At 47.3% G+C, this 15,248-nt stretch overlaps 1 protein-coding gene across 1 annotated transcript in view; it reads right to left on the bottom strand.

Annotated features, from left to right (window-relative positions):
• Positions 1–15,248, bottom strand: part of LOC115129710 (lymphocyte antigen 75-like) — a 50,984-nt gene that overhangs the window by 16,704 nt on the left and 19,032 nt on the right. Inside the window, exons 17-19 of the mRNA XM_029660367.2 lie at positions 4,592–4,761; positions 3,909–3,973; positions 3,629–3,705 (exon numbers count right to left, since the gene is read on the bottom strand). Coding sequence (XP_029516227.2) covers positions 3,629–3,705; positions 3,909–3,973; positions 4,592–4,761 — 312 coding nt within the window. The remainder of the gene's footprint in view (positions 1–3,628; positions 3,706–3,908; positions 3,974–4,591; positions 4,762–15,248) is intronic.

The following is a 15,248-nucleotide window of genomic DNA, read 5'->3' as shown; positions in this document are numbered from 1 at the left end:
CCCAGCCAACAGCGAGTTGCAGTAATCCAGACGGGAGATGACGAGTGCCTGGATTAGGACCTGCGCCGCTACACCAGACGGGCTGCGGCGTTCTGGATGAGTTGTAGGGGTTTAATGGCACAGGCAGGGAGCCCAGCCAACAGCGAGTTGCAGTAATCCAGACGGGAGATGACGAGTGCCTGGATTAGGACCTGCGCCGCTTCCTGTGTGAGGCAGGGTCGTACTCTGCGGATGTTGTAGAGCATGAACCTACAGGAACGGGCCACCGCCTTGATGTTAGTTGAGAACGACAGGGTGTTGTCCAGGATCACGCCAAGGTTCTTAGCGCTCTGGGAGGAGGACACAATGGAGTTGTCAACCGTGATGGCGAGATCATGGAACGGGCAGTCCTTCCCCGGGAGGAAGAGCAGCTCCGTCTTGCCGAGGTTCAGCTTGAGGTGGTGATCCGTCATCCACACTGATATGTCTGCCAGACATGCAGAGATGCGATTCGCCACCTGGTCATCAGAAGGGGGAAAGGAGAAGATTAATTGTGTGTCGTCTGCATAGCAATGATAGGAGAGACCATGTGAGGTTATGACAGAGCCAAGTGACTTGGTGTATAGCGAGAATAGGAGAGGGCCTAGAACAGAGCCCTGGGGGACACCAGTGGTGAGAGCACGTGGTGTGGAGACGGATTCTCGCCACGCCACCTGGTAGGAGCGACCTGTCAGGTAGGACGCAATCCAAGCGTGGGCCGCGCCGGAGATGCCCAACTCGGAGAGGGTGGAGAGGAGGATCTGATGGTTCACAGTATCGAAGGCAGCCGATAGGTCTAGAAGGATGAGAGGAGAGAGAGTTAGCTTTAGCAGTGCGGAGCGCCTCCGTGATACAGAGAAGAGCAGTCTCAGTTGAATGACTAGTCTTGAAACCTGACTGATTTGGATCAAGAAGGTCATTCTGAGAGAGATAGCGGGAGAGCTGGCCAAGGACGGCACGTTCAAGAGTTTTGGAGAGAAAAGAAAGAAGGGATACTGGTCTGTAGTTGTTGACATCGGAGGGATCGGGTGTAGGTTTTTTCAGAAGGGGTGCAACTCTCGCTCTCTTGAAGACGGAAGGGACGTAGCCAGCGGTCAGGGATGAGTTGATGAGCGAGGTGAGGTAAGGGAGAAGGTCTCCGGAAATGGTCTGGAGAAGAGAGGAGGGGATAGGGTCAAGCGGGCAGGTTGTTGGGCGGCCGGCCGTCACAAGACGCGAGATTTCATCTGGAGAGAGAGGGGAGAAAGAGGTCAGAGCACAGGGTAGGGCAGTGTGAGCAGAACCAGCGGTGTCGTTTGACTTAGCAAACGAGGATCGGATGTCGTCGACCTTCTTTTCAAAATGGTTGACGAAGTCATCTGCAGAGAGGGAGGAGGGGGAGGAGGATTCAGGAGGGAGGAGAAGGTTGCAAAGAGCTTCCTCGGGTTAGAGGCAGATGCTTGGAATTTAGAGTGGTAGAAAGTGGCTTTAGCAGCAGAGAGAGAAGAGGAAAATGTAGAGAGGAGGGAGTGAAAGGATGTCAGGTCCGCAGGGAGGCGAGTTTTCCTCCATTTCCGCTCGGCTGCCCGGAGCCCTGTTCTGTGAGCTCGCAATGAGTCGTCGAGCCACGGAGCGGGGAGGGGAGGACCGAGCCGGCCTGGAGGATAGGGGACATAGAGAGTCAAAGGATGCAGAAAGGGAGGAGAGGAGGGTTGAGGAGGCAGAATCAGGAGATAGGTTGGAGAAGGTTTGAGCAGAGGGAAGAGATGATAGGATGGAAGAGGAGAGAGTAGCGGGGGAGAGAGAGCGAAGGTTGGGACGGCGCGATACCATCCGAGTAGGGGCAGTGTGGGAAGTGTTGGATGAGAGCGAGAGGGAAAAGGATACAAGGTAGTGGTCGGAGACTTGGAGGGGAGTTGCAATGAGGTTAGTGGAAGAACAGCATCTAGTAAAGATGAGGTCGAGCGTATTTCCTGCCTTGTGAGTAGGGGGAAGGTGAGAGGGTGAGGTCAAAAGAGGAGAGGAGTGGAAAGAAGGAGGCAGAGAGGAATGAGTCAAAGGTAGACGTGGGGAGGTTAAAGTCGCCCAGAACTGTGAGAGGTGAGCCGTCCTCAGGAAAGGAGCTTATCAAGGCATCAAGCTCATTGATGAACTCTCCGAGAGAACCTGGAGGGCGATAAATGATAAGGATGTTAAGCTTGAAAGGGCTGGTAACTGTGACAGCATGGAATTCAAAGGAGGCGATAGACAGATGGGTAAGGGGAGAAAGAGAGAATGACCACTTGGGAGAGATGAGGATCCCGGTGCCACCACCCCGCTGACCAGAAGCTCTCGGGGTGTGCGAGAACACGTGGGCAGACGAAGAGAGAGCAGTAGGAGTAGCAGTGTTGTCTGTGGTGATCCATGTTTCCGTCAGTGCCAAGAAGTCGAGGGACTGGAGGGAGGCATAGGCTGAGATGAACTCTGCCTTGTTGGCCGCAGATCGGCAGTTCCAGAGGCTACCGGAGACCTGGAACTCCACGTGGGTCGTGCGCGCTGGGACCACCAGATTAGGGTGGCCGCGGCCACGCGGTGTGGAGCGTTTGTATGGTCTGTGCAGAGAGGAGAGAACAGGGATAGACAGACACATAGTTGACAGGCTACACAAGAGGCTACGCTAATGCAAAGGAGATTGGAATGACAAGTGGACTACACGTCTCGAGTGTTCAGAAAGTTAAGCTTACGTAGCAAGAATCTTATTGACTAAAATGATTAAAATGATACAGTACTGCTGAAGTAGGCTAGCTGGCAGAGGCTGCGTTGTTGACTATGTAGGCTAGCTGGCAGTGTCTGCGTTGTTGACACTACACTAATCAAGTCAACCATTTTGAAATTACAGCACTTTTTGTACATAGTCGTCCCCCCCCCATTTTAGAGGACCAAAGTATTGAGACAAATTCACTTATGCTTATTAAAGTAGTAAAAAGTTAAGTATTTGGTCCCATATTCATTGCATGCAATGACGACATCAAGCTTGTGACTCTACACATTGGTTGGATGCATTTGCTGTTTGTTTTGGATTTGTGTCAGATTATTTTGTGCCCAATAAAATGTATGATAAATATTGTATTGTGTTATTTTGGAGTCACTTGTATTGTAAATAGGTTTCTAAACACTTCTACATTAATCTGGTTGCTACCATGATTACGGATAATCCTAAATGAATCGTGAATAATGATGAGTGAGAAAGTTAGATGCACAAGTATCATACCCCCCAAAAATGCGAACCTCCCCTGTTATTGTAATAGTGAGAGGTTAGCATGTCTTGAAATTAGATTGATGTAACAACCTATTAGTCAGGTTAAGTACATTTATTTAAGTTTTCCCCTAATTTCAATGTTTACAACACTGTTTAAAATCAGATGAAAACAGTACTGGTTGATTACTTTTTTCAAATCCAATGTATTTTCCACGTTGATTCCACGTCGCAATACGTTGACAAATTACGTTGAACAATGTTGATTCAACCAGTGTGTGCCCAGTGGGAAGTGTCCTAGTAACCAACAGCCTACATTATAATCCTTTCTACATTATCTAAAGGAAACAACTTGATTCCAACTACTCTTTGTACTGTAGTTATGTTTTCATTCACCAGGGAAGATGTTCTTGTCACTGATGGTTGTACACCTGCCCAGGAACGTAGCCTGGTAGTTTTGCATAAGGGGTAACCTAGAGGACAGGAGTAGAAAGTCATTCACTTTTACTCTAACCGACACACACAATAACATCACTGATTTTTGACTGGAATTTTGATCTCAAGACACGTTTTGGAGGCAGTGTTTTAGAACGTCTGTTGCTCTTGCTGTCTGACCGTGTCAGGGGGTGGTTGTTGGTTGGTGAGGAGTGGCTTGCCATGTGACTGCGTGACTCACCTTATGGGGAAGTAGTGTCCAGCGTCTCTTACATCCACCCACCAGCTCTGCTTCCCTGCCGACATCTGCCCAATCAGGTCACAAGTCAATGAATAAATAAACACACTAGGACAAAACAAAACAAAGCCACTCCCTGATGCCGTCTCACACAGTTCTCTCTCTCTCTCTCTCTCTCGCTCTTTCTCTCTCTCTCTCTCTCGCTCTTTCTCTCTCTCTCTCTCTCGCTCTTTCTCTCGCTCTCTCTCTCTCTCTCTCGCTCTCTCTCTCTCCATTTTATTAGGATAGTTTAGTGGCCTTCTTTCACTCCATTACTGCTCTATATCCATCACAGTCAGGGTTGATATGACAAGCCTTAAAGCTGAAATCTGCATGAGAGCAAACAGCGCCACTGTTCACCCCCAGCACGTTATTGTTTTTGTTCTGTTGATGAAACGGAGGAGAGGAACATCCAGCGTCGTGGCTAAAAATAAAAAATTGCAGTACATATTCTACTGTTCTATTGTAAGTGCAATGATGTCAGGGGAGAACTGTGTTCGTTGTTTGTTGTTGTAATATTGCAAACAAACGTGGCAGTCACACCATTATGGATTCCAGCTTTAAACTGTTTCTTATACTAGCTAGATTTACACCGTACAGTAAGTCTGGTTTATTCACCGCGGTACTGTAATTGCACTATTCTGTACCTGTGGCAGATTATTATGGATCTGTATGGCTGCGTTGGAGCTTTGTGGTGCTGCCAGCTTGCTGCCGTTGCTGTTGCAGTACAAACTAGCCTCCTCGTATGGCAGCTTTGGTTCCATCACAAACCAGAACTCGTTACCGTCAATGAATATGGATGTCTCATGGTGCCCACCTGCAACAGATCAATATTATTATTATTCTCAAATCCTCTTTTTAGTACTCAATATATTAAACAAACTCAGCTCATACTTCTTAACTGATGGCTTATCATACATTGGTATATAATTTCATCAGAAAAAGTCAAGAGATATTACCAAACCTACATGTCAACACCACTCACCCACAAACAGGACCAAGCCTGACCTACTGAGGAGTGCTCTCATCTTATCTACCAACATAGACAGGGCTCTAACTCCACTAGCTCCACAATGAAATAGGGTGCAGGCCAGGCAGCAGGCTGTTAGCCACCCTGCCAGTTTAGTGGAATCTGCCATTAGCAAAGTCAGTGTAGTCAGCTCAGCTATCCCCATTGAGACCGTGTCTGTGCCTCGATCTAGGTTGGGCAAAACTAAACATGGCTGTGTTCGCCTTAGCAACCTCACTGGAATAAAGACCTCCTCCATTCCTGTCATTATTGAAAGAGATTGTGATGCCTCACATCTCAAAATAGGGCTAATTAATGTTAGATACCTCACTTCCAAGGCAGTTATAGTCAATGAACTAATCACTGATCATAATCTTGATGTGATTGGTCTGACAGAAACATGGCTTAAGCCTGATGAATGTACTGTGTTAAATGAGGCCTCACCTCCTGGCTACACTAGTGACCATATCCCCTGCGCATCCCGCAAAGGTGGAGGTGTTTGCTAATATTTACAACACAAATTTCAATTTCATTTTTTAAATTTTATTAAAAGCTCATCTTTTGAGTTTCTAGAAATGAAATCAATGCAGCCTACTCAATCATTTTTTATTGCTACTGGTTACAGGCCTCCTGGGTCGTATACAACGTTCCTCACTGAGTTCCCTGAATTCCTATTGGACCTTGTAGTCATGGCAGATAATATTCACATTTTAGTGACTTTCATATTCACATGGAAAAGTACACAGACCAACTCCAAAAAGCTTTCGCAGCCATCATCGACTCAGTGGGTTTTGTCCAACATATGTCCGGGCCTACTCAATGCCACAGTCATACTCTGGACCTACAGTTGAAGTCAGAAGTTTACATACAACTTAGGTTGGAGTCATTAAAACTTGGTTTTTAACCACTCCACAAATTTCTTGGTAACAAACTACCGACAAATCCATCATTATCGAAAACTTCAACAAGCATTTCTCAACGGCTGGCCATGCCTTCCGCCTGGCTACTCCTACCTCGGCCAACAGCTCCGGCCCCCCCGCAGCTCCTCGCCCAAGCCTCTCCAGGTTCTCCTTTACCCAAATCCAGATAGCAGATGTTCTGAAAGAGCTGCAAAACCTGGACCCGTATAAATCAGCTGGGCTTGACAATCTGGACCCTCTATTTCTGAAACTATCCGCCGCCATTGTCGCAACCCCTATTACCAGCCTGTTCAACCTCTCTTTCATATCGTCTGAGATCCCCAAGGATTGGAAAGCTGCCGCAGTCATCCCCCTCTTCAAAGGGGGAGACACCCTGGACCCAAACTGTTACAGACCTATATCCATTCTGCCCTGCCTATCTAAGGTCTTCGAAAGCCAAGTCAACAAACAGGTCACTGACCATCTCGAATCCCACCGTACCTTCTCCGCTATGCAATCTGGTTTCCGAGCCGGTCACAGGTGCACCTCAGCCACACTCAAGGTACTAAACGACATCATAACCGCCATCGATAAAAGACAGTACTGTGCAGCCGTCTTCATCGACCTTGCCAAGGCTTTCGACTCTGTCAATCACCATATTCTTATCGGCAGACTCAGTAGCCTCGGGTTTCGGATGACTGCCTTGCCTGGTTCACCAATTACTTTGCAGACAGAGTTCAGTGTGTCAAATCGGAGGGCATGTTGTCCGGTCCTCTGGCAGTCTCTATGGGGGTGCCACAGGGTTCAATTCTCGGGCCGACTCTTTTCTCTGTATATATCAATGATGTTGCTCTTGCTGCGGGTGATTCCCTGATCCACCTCTACGCAGACGACACCATTCTATACACTTTCGGCCCGTCATTGGACACTGTGCTATCTAACCTCCAATCGAGCTTCAATGCCATACAACACTCCTTCCGTGGCCTCCAACTGCTCTTAAACGCTAGTAAAACCAAATGCATGCTTTTCAACCGATCGCTGCTTGCAACCCGCATGCCCGACTAACATCACCACACTGGATGGTTCAGACCTTGAATATGTGGACACCTATAAGTACCTAGGTGTCTGGCTAGACTGCAAACTCTCCTTCCAGACCCATATCAAACATCTCCAATCGAAAATCAAATCAAGAGTCGGCTTTCTATTCCGCAACAAAGCCTCCTTCACTCACGCTGCCAAGCTTACCCTAGTAAAACTGACTATCCTACCGATCCTCGACTTCGGCGATGTCATCTACAAAATTGCTTCCAACACTCTTCTCAGCAAACTGGATGCAGTTTATCACAGTGCCATCTGTTTTGTCATTAAAGCACCTTATACTACCCACCACTGCGACTTGTATGCTCTAGTCGGCTGGCCCTCGCTACATATTCGTCGCCAGACCCACTGGCTCCAGGTCATCTACAAGGCCATGCTAGGCAAAGCTCCGCCTTATCTCAGCTCACTGGTCACGATGGCAACACCCATCCGTAGCACGCGCTCCAGCAGGTGTATCTCATTGATCATCCCTAAAGCCAACACCTCACTCGGCCGCCTTTCGTTCCAGTACTCTGCTGCCTGTGACTGGAACGAATTGCAAAAATCGCTGAAGTTGGAGAATTTTATCTCCCTCACCAACTTTAAACATCAGCTATCTGAGCAGCTAACCGATCGCTGCAGCTGTACATAATCTATTGGTAAATAGCCCACCCATTTTCACCTACCTCATCCCCACAGTTTTTATTTATTTACTTTTCTGCTCTTTTGCACACCAATATCTCTACCTGTACATGATCATCTGATCATTTATCACTCCAGTGTTAATCTGCAATATTGTAATTATTCGCCTACCTCCTCATGCCTTTTGCACACATTGTATATAGACTCCCCTTTTTTCTCTACTGTGTTATTGACTTGTTAATTGTTTACTCCATGTGTAACTCTGTGTTGTCTGTTCACACTGCTATGCTTTATCTTGGCCAGGTCGCAGTTGCAAATGAGAACCTGTTCTCAACTAGCCTACCTGGTTAAATAAAGGTGAAATAAAAATTTAAAAATTTTAAAAAATAGTTTTGGCAAGTCGGTCAGGACATCTACTTTGTGCATGACACAAGTAATTTTTCAAACAATTGTTTACAGACAGATTATTTCACTGTATCACAATTCCAGTGGGTCAGAAGTTTACATACACTAAGTTGACTGTGTCTTTAAACAGCTTGGAAAATTCCAGAAAATTATGTCATGGTTTTAGAAGCTTCTGATAGGCTAATTGACATCATTTGAGTCAATTGGAGGTGTACCTGTGGATGTATTTCAAGGCCTACCTTCAAACTCAGTGCCTCTTTGCTTGACATCATGGGAAAATCAAAAGAAATCAACCAAGACCCCAGAATTTTTTTTGTAGACCTCCACAAGTCTTGCTCCCAAGGATGAACCATTTCCAAACACCTGAAGGTTCATGTACAAACAATAGTATGCAAGTATAAACACCACGGGACCACACAGCCGTCATACCGCTCAGGAAGGAGACGCGTTCTGTCTCCTAGAGATGAACATACTTTGGTGTGAAAAGTGCAAATCAATCCCAGAACAACAGCAAAGGACCATGTATACAGAAAATACCCGAGCCCTGAAGCAAGCATCCAGAAAATTGCAACGGAAATGGCGCTACACCAAACTGGAAGTCTTATGATTAGCTTGGAAAGACAGTACCGTGCAGTATCGAAGAGTCCTCACTGGTGCTCGATCATCCTATTTTTCTAACTTAATTGAGGAGAATAAGAACAATCCAAAATGTATTTTTGATACTGTCGCAAAGCTAACTAAAATGCAGCATTCCCCAAGAGAGGATGGCTTTCACTTCAGTAGTGATACATTCATGATCATTAGAAAACAAATTACAGAGTCCTCTTTAAATCTGCGTATTTCTCCAAAGCTCAGTGGTCCTGAGTCTGCACAACACTGCCAGGACCTAGGATCAAGGGAGACACTCAAGAAGTTTTTTAATACTATATCTCTTGGCACATTGATGAAAATAATCATGGCCTCTAAAACTTCAAGCTGCATACTGGACCCTATTCCAACCAAACTACTGAAACAGCTGCTTCCTGTGTTTGGCCCTCTTATGGTGAACATAATAAACGGCTCACTATCCACCAGATGTGTCCCAAACTCACTAAATGTGTCAGTAATAAAGCCTCTCCTGAAAAAGCCAAACCTTGACCCAGAAAATATAAAAAACTATCAGCCTATATTGAATCTCCCATTCCTCTCAAAATGTTTTGGAAAAGCTGTTGCGCAGCAACTCCCTGCCTTCCTGAAGATAAACAATGTATACGAAAAGCTTCAGTCTGGTTTTAGACCCCATCATAGCAATGAGACTGCACTCGGCAAGGTGGTAAATTACCGTTTAATGGCGTCAGACCAAGGCTCCTAGACCTAAGTGCTGCTTTTGATACCATTGATCACCACATTCCTTTGGAGAGATCGGACGCCCAAATTGCTCTACACGGACAAGTTCTGGCCTGGTTTAGAGCTTATCTGTCGGAAACATTTCAGTTTGTCTCTGTGGATGGTTTGTCCTCTGACAAATCAATTGTATATTTTGGTGTTCCTCAAGGTTCCGTTTTAGGACCACTATTGTTTTCACTATATATTTTACCTCTTGGTGATGTAATTCGGAAACATAATGTTAACTTTCACTGCTATGCGGACAATACACAACTGTACATTTTGATGAAACATGGTGAAACCCCAAAATTGCCCTCCCTGGAAGCCTGTGATTCATACATAAATGAAGTGGATGGCGGCAAATGTTTTACTTTTAAACTCGGACAAAACAGAGATGCTAGTTCTAGGTCCCAAAAAACAAAGATATCTTATGTTGGATCTTACAATTCATCTTGATGGTTGTACAGTCGTCTCAATTAAAACTGTGAAGGACCTCGGCGCTACTCTGGACCCTGATCTCTCTTTTGAAGAACATATCAAGACTGTTTCAAGGCCAGCTTTTTTCCATCTACGTAACATTGCAAAAATCAGAAACTTTCTGTCCAAAAACTATGCAGAAAAATGTATCCATTATTTTGTCACTTCTAGGTTAGACTACTGCAATGACTACTTTCCGGCTACCAGGATAAATAAATACACTTCAAATAGTGCCAAACACGGCTGCTAGAATCTTGACTAGAACCCCAAAATTGTATCATATTACTCCAGTGCTAAGCCTCTCTACACTGGCTTCCTGTTAAGGCTATGGCTGATTTCAAGGTTTTACTGCTAACCTACAAAGCATTACATGGGCTTGCTCATACCTATCTTTCCGATTTGGTCCCCCCGTACATACCTACACGTACGCTACGGTCACAAGACCCAGGCCTCCTTATTGTCCCTAGAATTTCTAAAAAAAACAGCTGGAGGCAGGACTCTGTCTCAACTTTTAAGTTTTCATTGAAGACTCATCTCTTCAGTAGTTTCTACAGTGGCTTGCGAGTGTTTGACCACTGGCAGATCCTCCAGGGGGACCCCCAGGACCCTACCACCAAGACTGCCATTGTGGTGGCAGAGACCAGGAAACGCAAGGGACTCAAAGAGGGCATCCCCGCCCTAGACAACTACCTGGACAAACTGTAAATGCTAATTCTGAATCCCAAATGGACCCCTAGACACAACAACCCCCTCTAGGCACTACAATTTAAGTTACCGCTTCCGGGTTGGAGCGATCTGGTCGCATCCGCGCTTCGGTCTGCAGGTTGTATAACTTTTTCATTACATTTCATTACATTTCATTATAGTACAACGGTCTGATTTGTCTAATCTTAGCAATTTCCTCTTAGCTAGCTACATAGTCGTCGTTGTATCAAAGATAATTGCGTAATTATCGTATTTCGTCGTCTCCTATCTGTCCAACACGTTCACCGTCTACCGTAGCACTGCAGTACTATCACACTCAACTGAACGTCTTGATTAGTGTAGTGTTAGCTAGCTACATAGCTAGCTACATAGTTGTCTTTGCTGTCTTCGTATCCAAGATAATTGTGTAGCTTAGAGTGTGGAGTCTTAGAGTGATAATTGCGTTATTATTGTATTTCGTCGCCCTCCTATCTGCCTAGCAGCTAGCATACGTTCACCGGCTACCGTAGCACTGTAGTAACTATCACACTCAACCGAACGACTTGATTAGTGTAGTATTAGATAGCTACATAGTTGTCTTTGCTGTCTTCGTATCCAAGATAATTGTGTAGTTAGAGTGTGGAGTCTTAGAGTGATTATCTTAATTTACCGAGGTTAGCTAGCCAGCTATTTTGTCGTCCTTAACGTAGGAGACACTCCTAGCTAGCCAATAGCCAGCCAACGTCTACTGAATAGAACTTTCGCATTCCGGTCGCATTCCGCGTCGCTCCACAGGTAGTATCACTTTTTCACTTCATTTCATTACAGTCCCAACGGTGTGATTTGTTTGATCGTAGCTAGCTACATAGCTAGCTACATAGCCGTCTTTGTTTCAAAGATAATTGTGTAGTCTAGAGCGATTTTCTAGGTTAGCTAGCCAGCTATTGTCGTTCTCCTACGCAACGTAACGTAACCAACACTGCTAGCTAGCCAGCTAGCTCCCGATAAGCAGCATTGTAGAAACTTCACACTCAACGGTACGACTTGATTAGGTAGTGTCAACAACGCAGCTAGCCTACCCCAGCAGTACTCTATCATTTTAATCATTTTAGTCAATTAGATTCTTGCTACGTAAGCTTAACTTTCTGAACATTCGAGACGTGTAGTCCACTTGTCATTCCAATCTCCTCTGCATTAGCGTAGCCTCTTCTCTAGCCTGTCAACTATGTGTCTGTCTATCCCTGTTCTCTCCTCTCTGCACAGACCATACAAACGCTCCACACCGCATGGCCGCAGCCACCCTAATCTGGTGGTCCCAGCGCACGACCCACGTGGAGTTCCAGGTCTCCGGTAGCCTCTGGAACTGCCGATCTGCGGCCAACAAGGCAGAGTTCATCTCAGCCTATGTCTCCCTCCAGTCCCTCGACTTCTTGGCTCTGACGGAAACATGGATCACCACAGACAACACCGCTACTCCTACTGCTCTCTCTTCGTCCGCCCACGTGCTCTCGCACACCCCGAGAGCTTCTGGTCAGCGGGGTGGTGGCACCGGGATCCTCATCTCTCCCAAGTGGTCATTCTCTCTTTCTCCCTTACCCATCTGTCTATCGCCTCCTTTGAATTCCATGCTGTCACAGTTACCAGCCCTTTCAAGCTTAACATCCTTATCATTTATCGCCCTCCAGGTTCCCTCGGAGAGTTCATCAATGAGCTTGATGCCTTGATAAGCTCCTTTCCTGAGGACGGCTCACCTCTCACAGTTCTGGGCGACTTTAACCTCCCCACGTCTACCTTTGACTCATTCCTCTCTGCCTCCTTCTTTCCACTCCTCTCCTCTTTTGACCTCACCCTCTCACCTTCCCCCCTACTCACAAGGCAGGCAATACGCTCGACCTCATCTTTACTAGATGCTGTTCCTCCACTAACCTCATTGCAACTCCCCTCCAAGTCTCCGACCACTACCTTGTATCCTTTTCCCTCTCGCTCTCATCCAACACTTCCCACACTGCCCTACTCGGATGGTATCGGGCCGTCCCAACCTTCGCTCTCTCTCCCCCGCTACTCTCTCCTCTTCCATCCTATCATCTCTTCCCTCTGCTCAAACCTTCTCCAACCTATCTCCTGATTCTGCCCCTCTCCTCAACCCTCCTCTCCTCCCTTTCTGCATCCTTTGACTCTCTATGTCCCCTATCCTCCAGGCCGGCTCGGTCCTCCCCTCCCGCTCCGTGGCTCGACGACTCATTGCGAGCTCACAGAACAGGGCTCCGGGCAGCCGAGCGGAAATGGAGGAAAACTCGCCTCCCTGCAGACCTGGCATCCTTTCACTCCCTCCTCTCTACATTTTCCTCCTCTGTCTCTGCTGCTAAAGCCACTTTCTACCACTCTAAATTCCAAGCATCTGCCTCTAACCCTAGGAAGCTCTTTGCCACCTTCTCCTCCCTCTTGAATCCTCCTCCCCCCCCTCCTCCCTCTCTGCAGATGACTTCGTCAACCATTTTGAAAAGAAGGTCGACGACATCCGATCCTCGTTTGCTAAGTCAAACGACACCGCTGGTTCTGCTCACACTGCCCTACCCTGTGCTCTGACCTCTTTCTCCCCTCTCTCTCCAGATGACATCTCGCGTCTTGTGACGGCCGGCCGCCCAACAACCTGCCCGCTTGACCCTATCCCCTCCTCTCTTCTCCAGACCATCTCCGGTGACCTTCTCCCTTACCTCACCTCGCTCATCAACTCATCCCTGACCGCTGGCTACGTCCCTCCCGTCTTCAAGAGAGCGAGAGTTGCACCCCTTCTGAAAAAACCTACACTCGATCCCTCCGATGTCAACAACTACAGACCAGTATCCCTTCTTTCTTTTCTCTCCAAAACTCTTGAACGTGCCGTCCTTGGCCAGCTCTCCCGCTATCTCTCTCAGAATGACCTTCTTGATCCAAATCAGTCAGGTTTCAAGACTAGTCATTCAACTGAGACTGCTCTTCTCTGTATCACGGAGGCGCTCCGCACTGCTAAAGCTAACTCTCTCTCCTCTGCTCTCATCCTTCTAGACCTATCGGCTGCCTTCGATACTGTGAACCATCAGATCCTCCTCTCCACCCTCTCCGAGTTGGGCATCTCCGGCGCGGCCCACGCTTGGATTGCGTCCTACCTGACAGGTCGCTCCTACCAGGTGGCGTGGCGAGAATCCGTCTCCTCACCACGTGCTCTCACCACTGGTGTCCCCCAGGGCTCTGTTCTAGGCCCTCTCCTATTCTCGCTATACACCAAGTCACTTGGCTCTGTCATAACCTCACATGGTCTCTCCTATCATTGCTATGCAGACGACACACAATTAATCTTCTCCTTTCCCCTTCTGACGACCAGGTGGCGAATCGCATCTCTGCATGTCTGGCAGACATATCAGTGTGGATGACGGATCATCACCTCAAGCTGAACCTCGGCAAGACGGAGCTGCTCTTCCTCCCGGGAAGGACTGCCCGTTCCATGATCTCGCCATCACGGTTGACAACTCCATTGTGTCCTCGTCCCAGAGCGCTAAGAACCTTGGCGTGATCCTGGACAACACCCTGTCGTTCTCAAATAACATCAAGGCGGTGGCCCGTTCCTGTAGGTTCATGCTCTACAACATCCGCAGAGTACGACCCTGCCTCACACAGGAAGCGGCGCAGGTCCTAATCCAGGCACTTGTCATCTCCCGTCTGGATTACTGCAACTCGCTGTTGGCTGGGCTCCCTGCCTGTGCCATTAAACCCCTACAACTCATCCAGAACGCCGCAGCCCGTCTGGTGTTCAACCTTCCCAAGTTCTCTCACGTCACCCCGCTCCTCCGCTCTCTCCACTGGCTTCCAGTTGAAGCTCGCATCCGCTACAAGACCATGGTGCTTGCCTACGGAGCTGTGAGGGGAACGGCACCTCACTACCTCCAGGCTCTGATCAGGCCCTACACCCAAACAAGGGCACTGCGTTCATCCACCTCTGGCCTGCTCGCCTCCCTACCACTGAGGAAGTACAGTTCCCGCTCAGCCCAGTCAAAACTGTTCGCTGCTCTGGCCCCCAATGGTGGAACAAACTCCCTCACGACGCCAGGACAGCGGAGTCAATCACCACCTTCCGGAGACACCTGAAACCCCACCTCTTTAAGGAATACCTAGGATAGGATAAAGTAATCCTTCTCCCCTCCCCCCTTAAAAGACCTAGATGCACTATTGTAAAGTGGCTGTTCCACTGGATGTCATAAGGTGAAAGCACCAATTTGTAAGTCGCTCTGGATAAGAGCGTCTGCTAAATGACTTAAATGTAAATGTAAATTCCCCCCTGGCATTTTTCCTATTTTGTTGCCTTGCAAGCTAGAATTAAAAAATATATTGTGGGGGTTTGTATCATTTGATTTACACAACATGCCTACCACTTTGAAGATGCTAAATCTTTTTTTATTGTGAAACAATACTTTGTAGAGCCACCTTTTGCAGCAATTACAGCTGTAAGTCTCTTGGGATATGTCTCTATGCTTGGCATATCTAGCCACTGGGATTTTTGCCCCTTCTTCAAGGCAAAACTGCTCCAGCTCCTTCAAGTTGGATGGGTTCTGCAATCTTTAAATCATACCACAGATTATCAATTGAATTGAGGTCTGGGCTTTGACTAGGCCATTCCAAGACATTTAAATGTTTCCCCTTCAACCACTTGAGTGTTGCTTTAGCAGTATGCTTAGGGTCATTGTCCTGCTCCGTCCCAGTCTCAAATCTCTT

Source organism: Oncorhynchus nerka, linkage group LG5, assembly GCF_034236695.1.
Source record: "Oncorhynchus nerka isolate Pitt River linkage group LG5, Oner_Uvic_2.0, whole genome shotgun sequence".
NCBI lineage: Eukaryota > Metazoa > Chordata > Actinopteri > Salmoniformes > Salmonidae > Oncorhynchus > Oncorhynchus nerka.
Note: the sequence above shows the minus strand (reverse complement) of the source record. Positions and strands in the feature narration are given on the sequence as shown.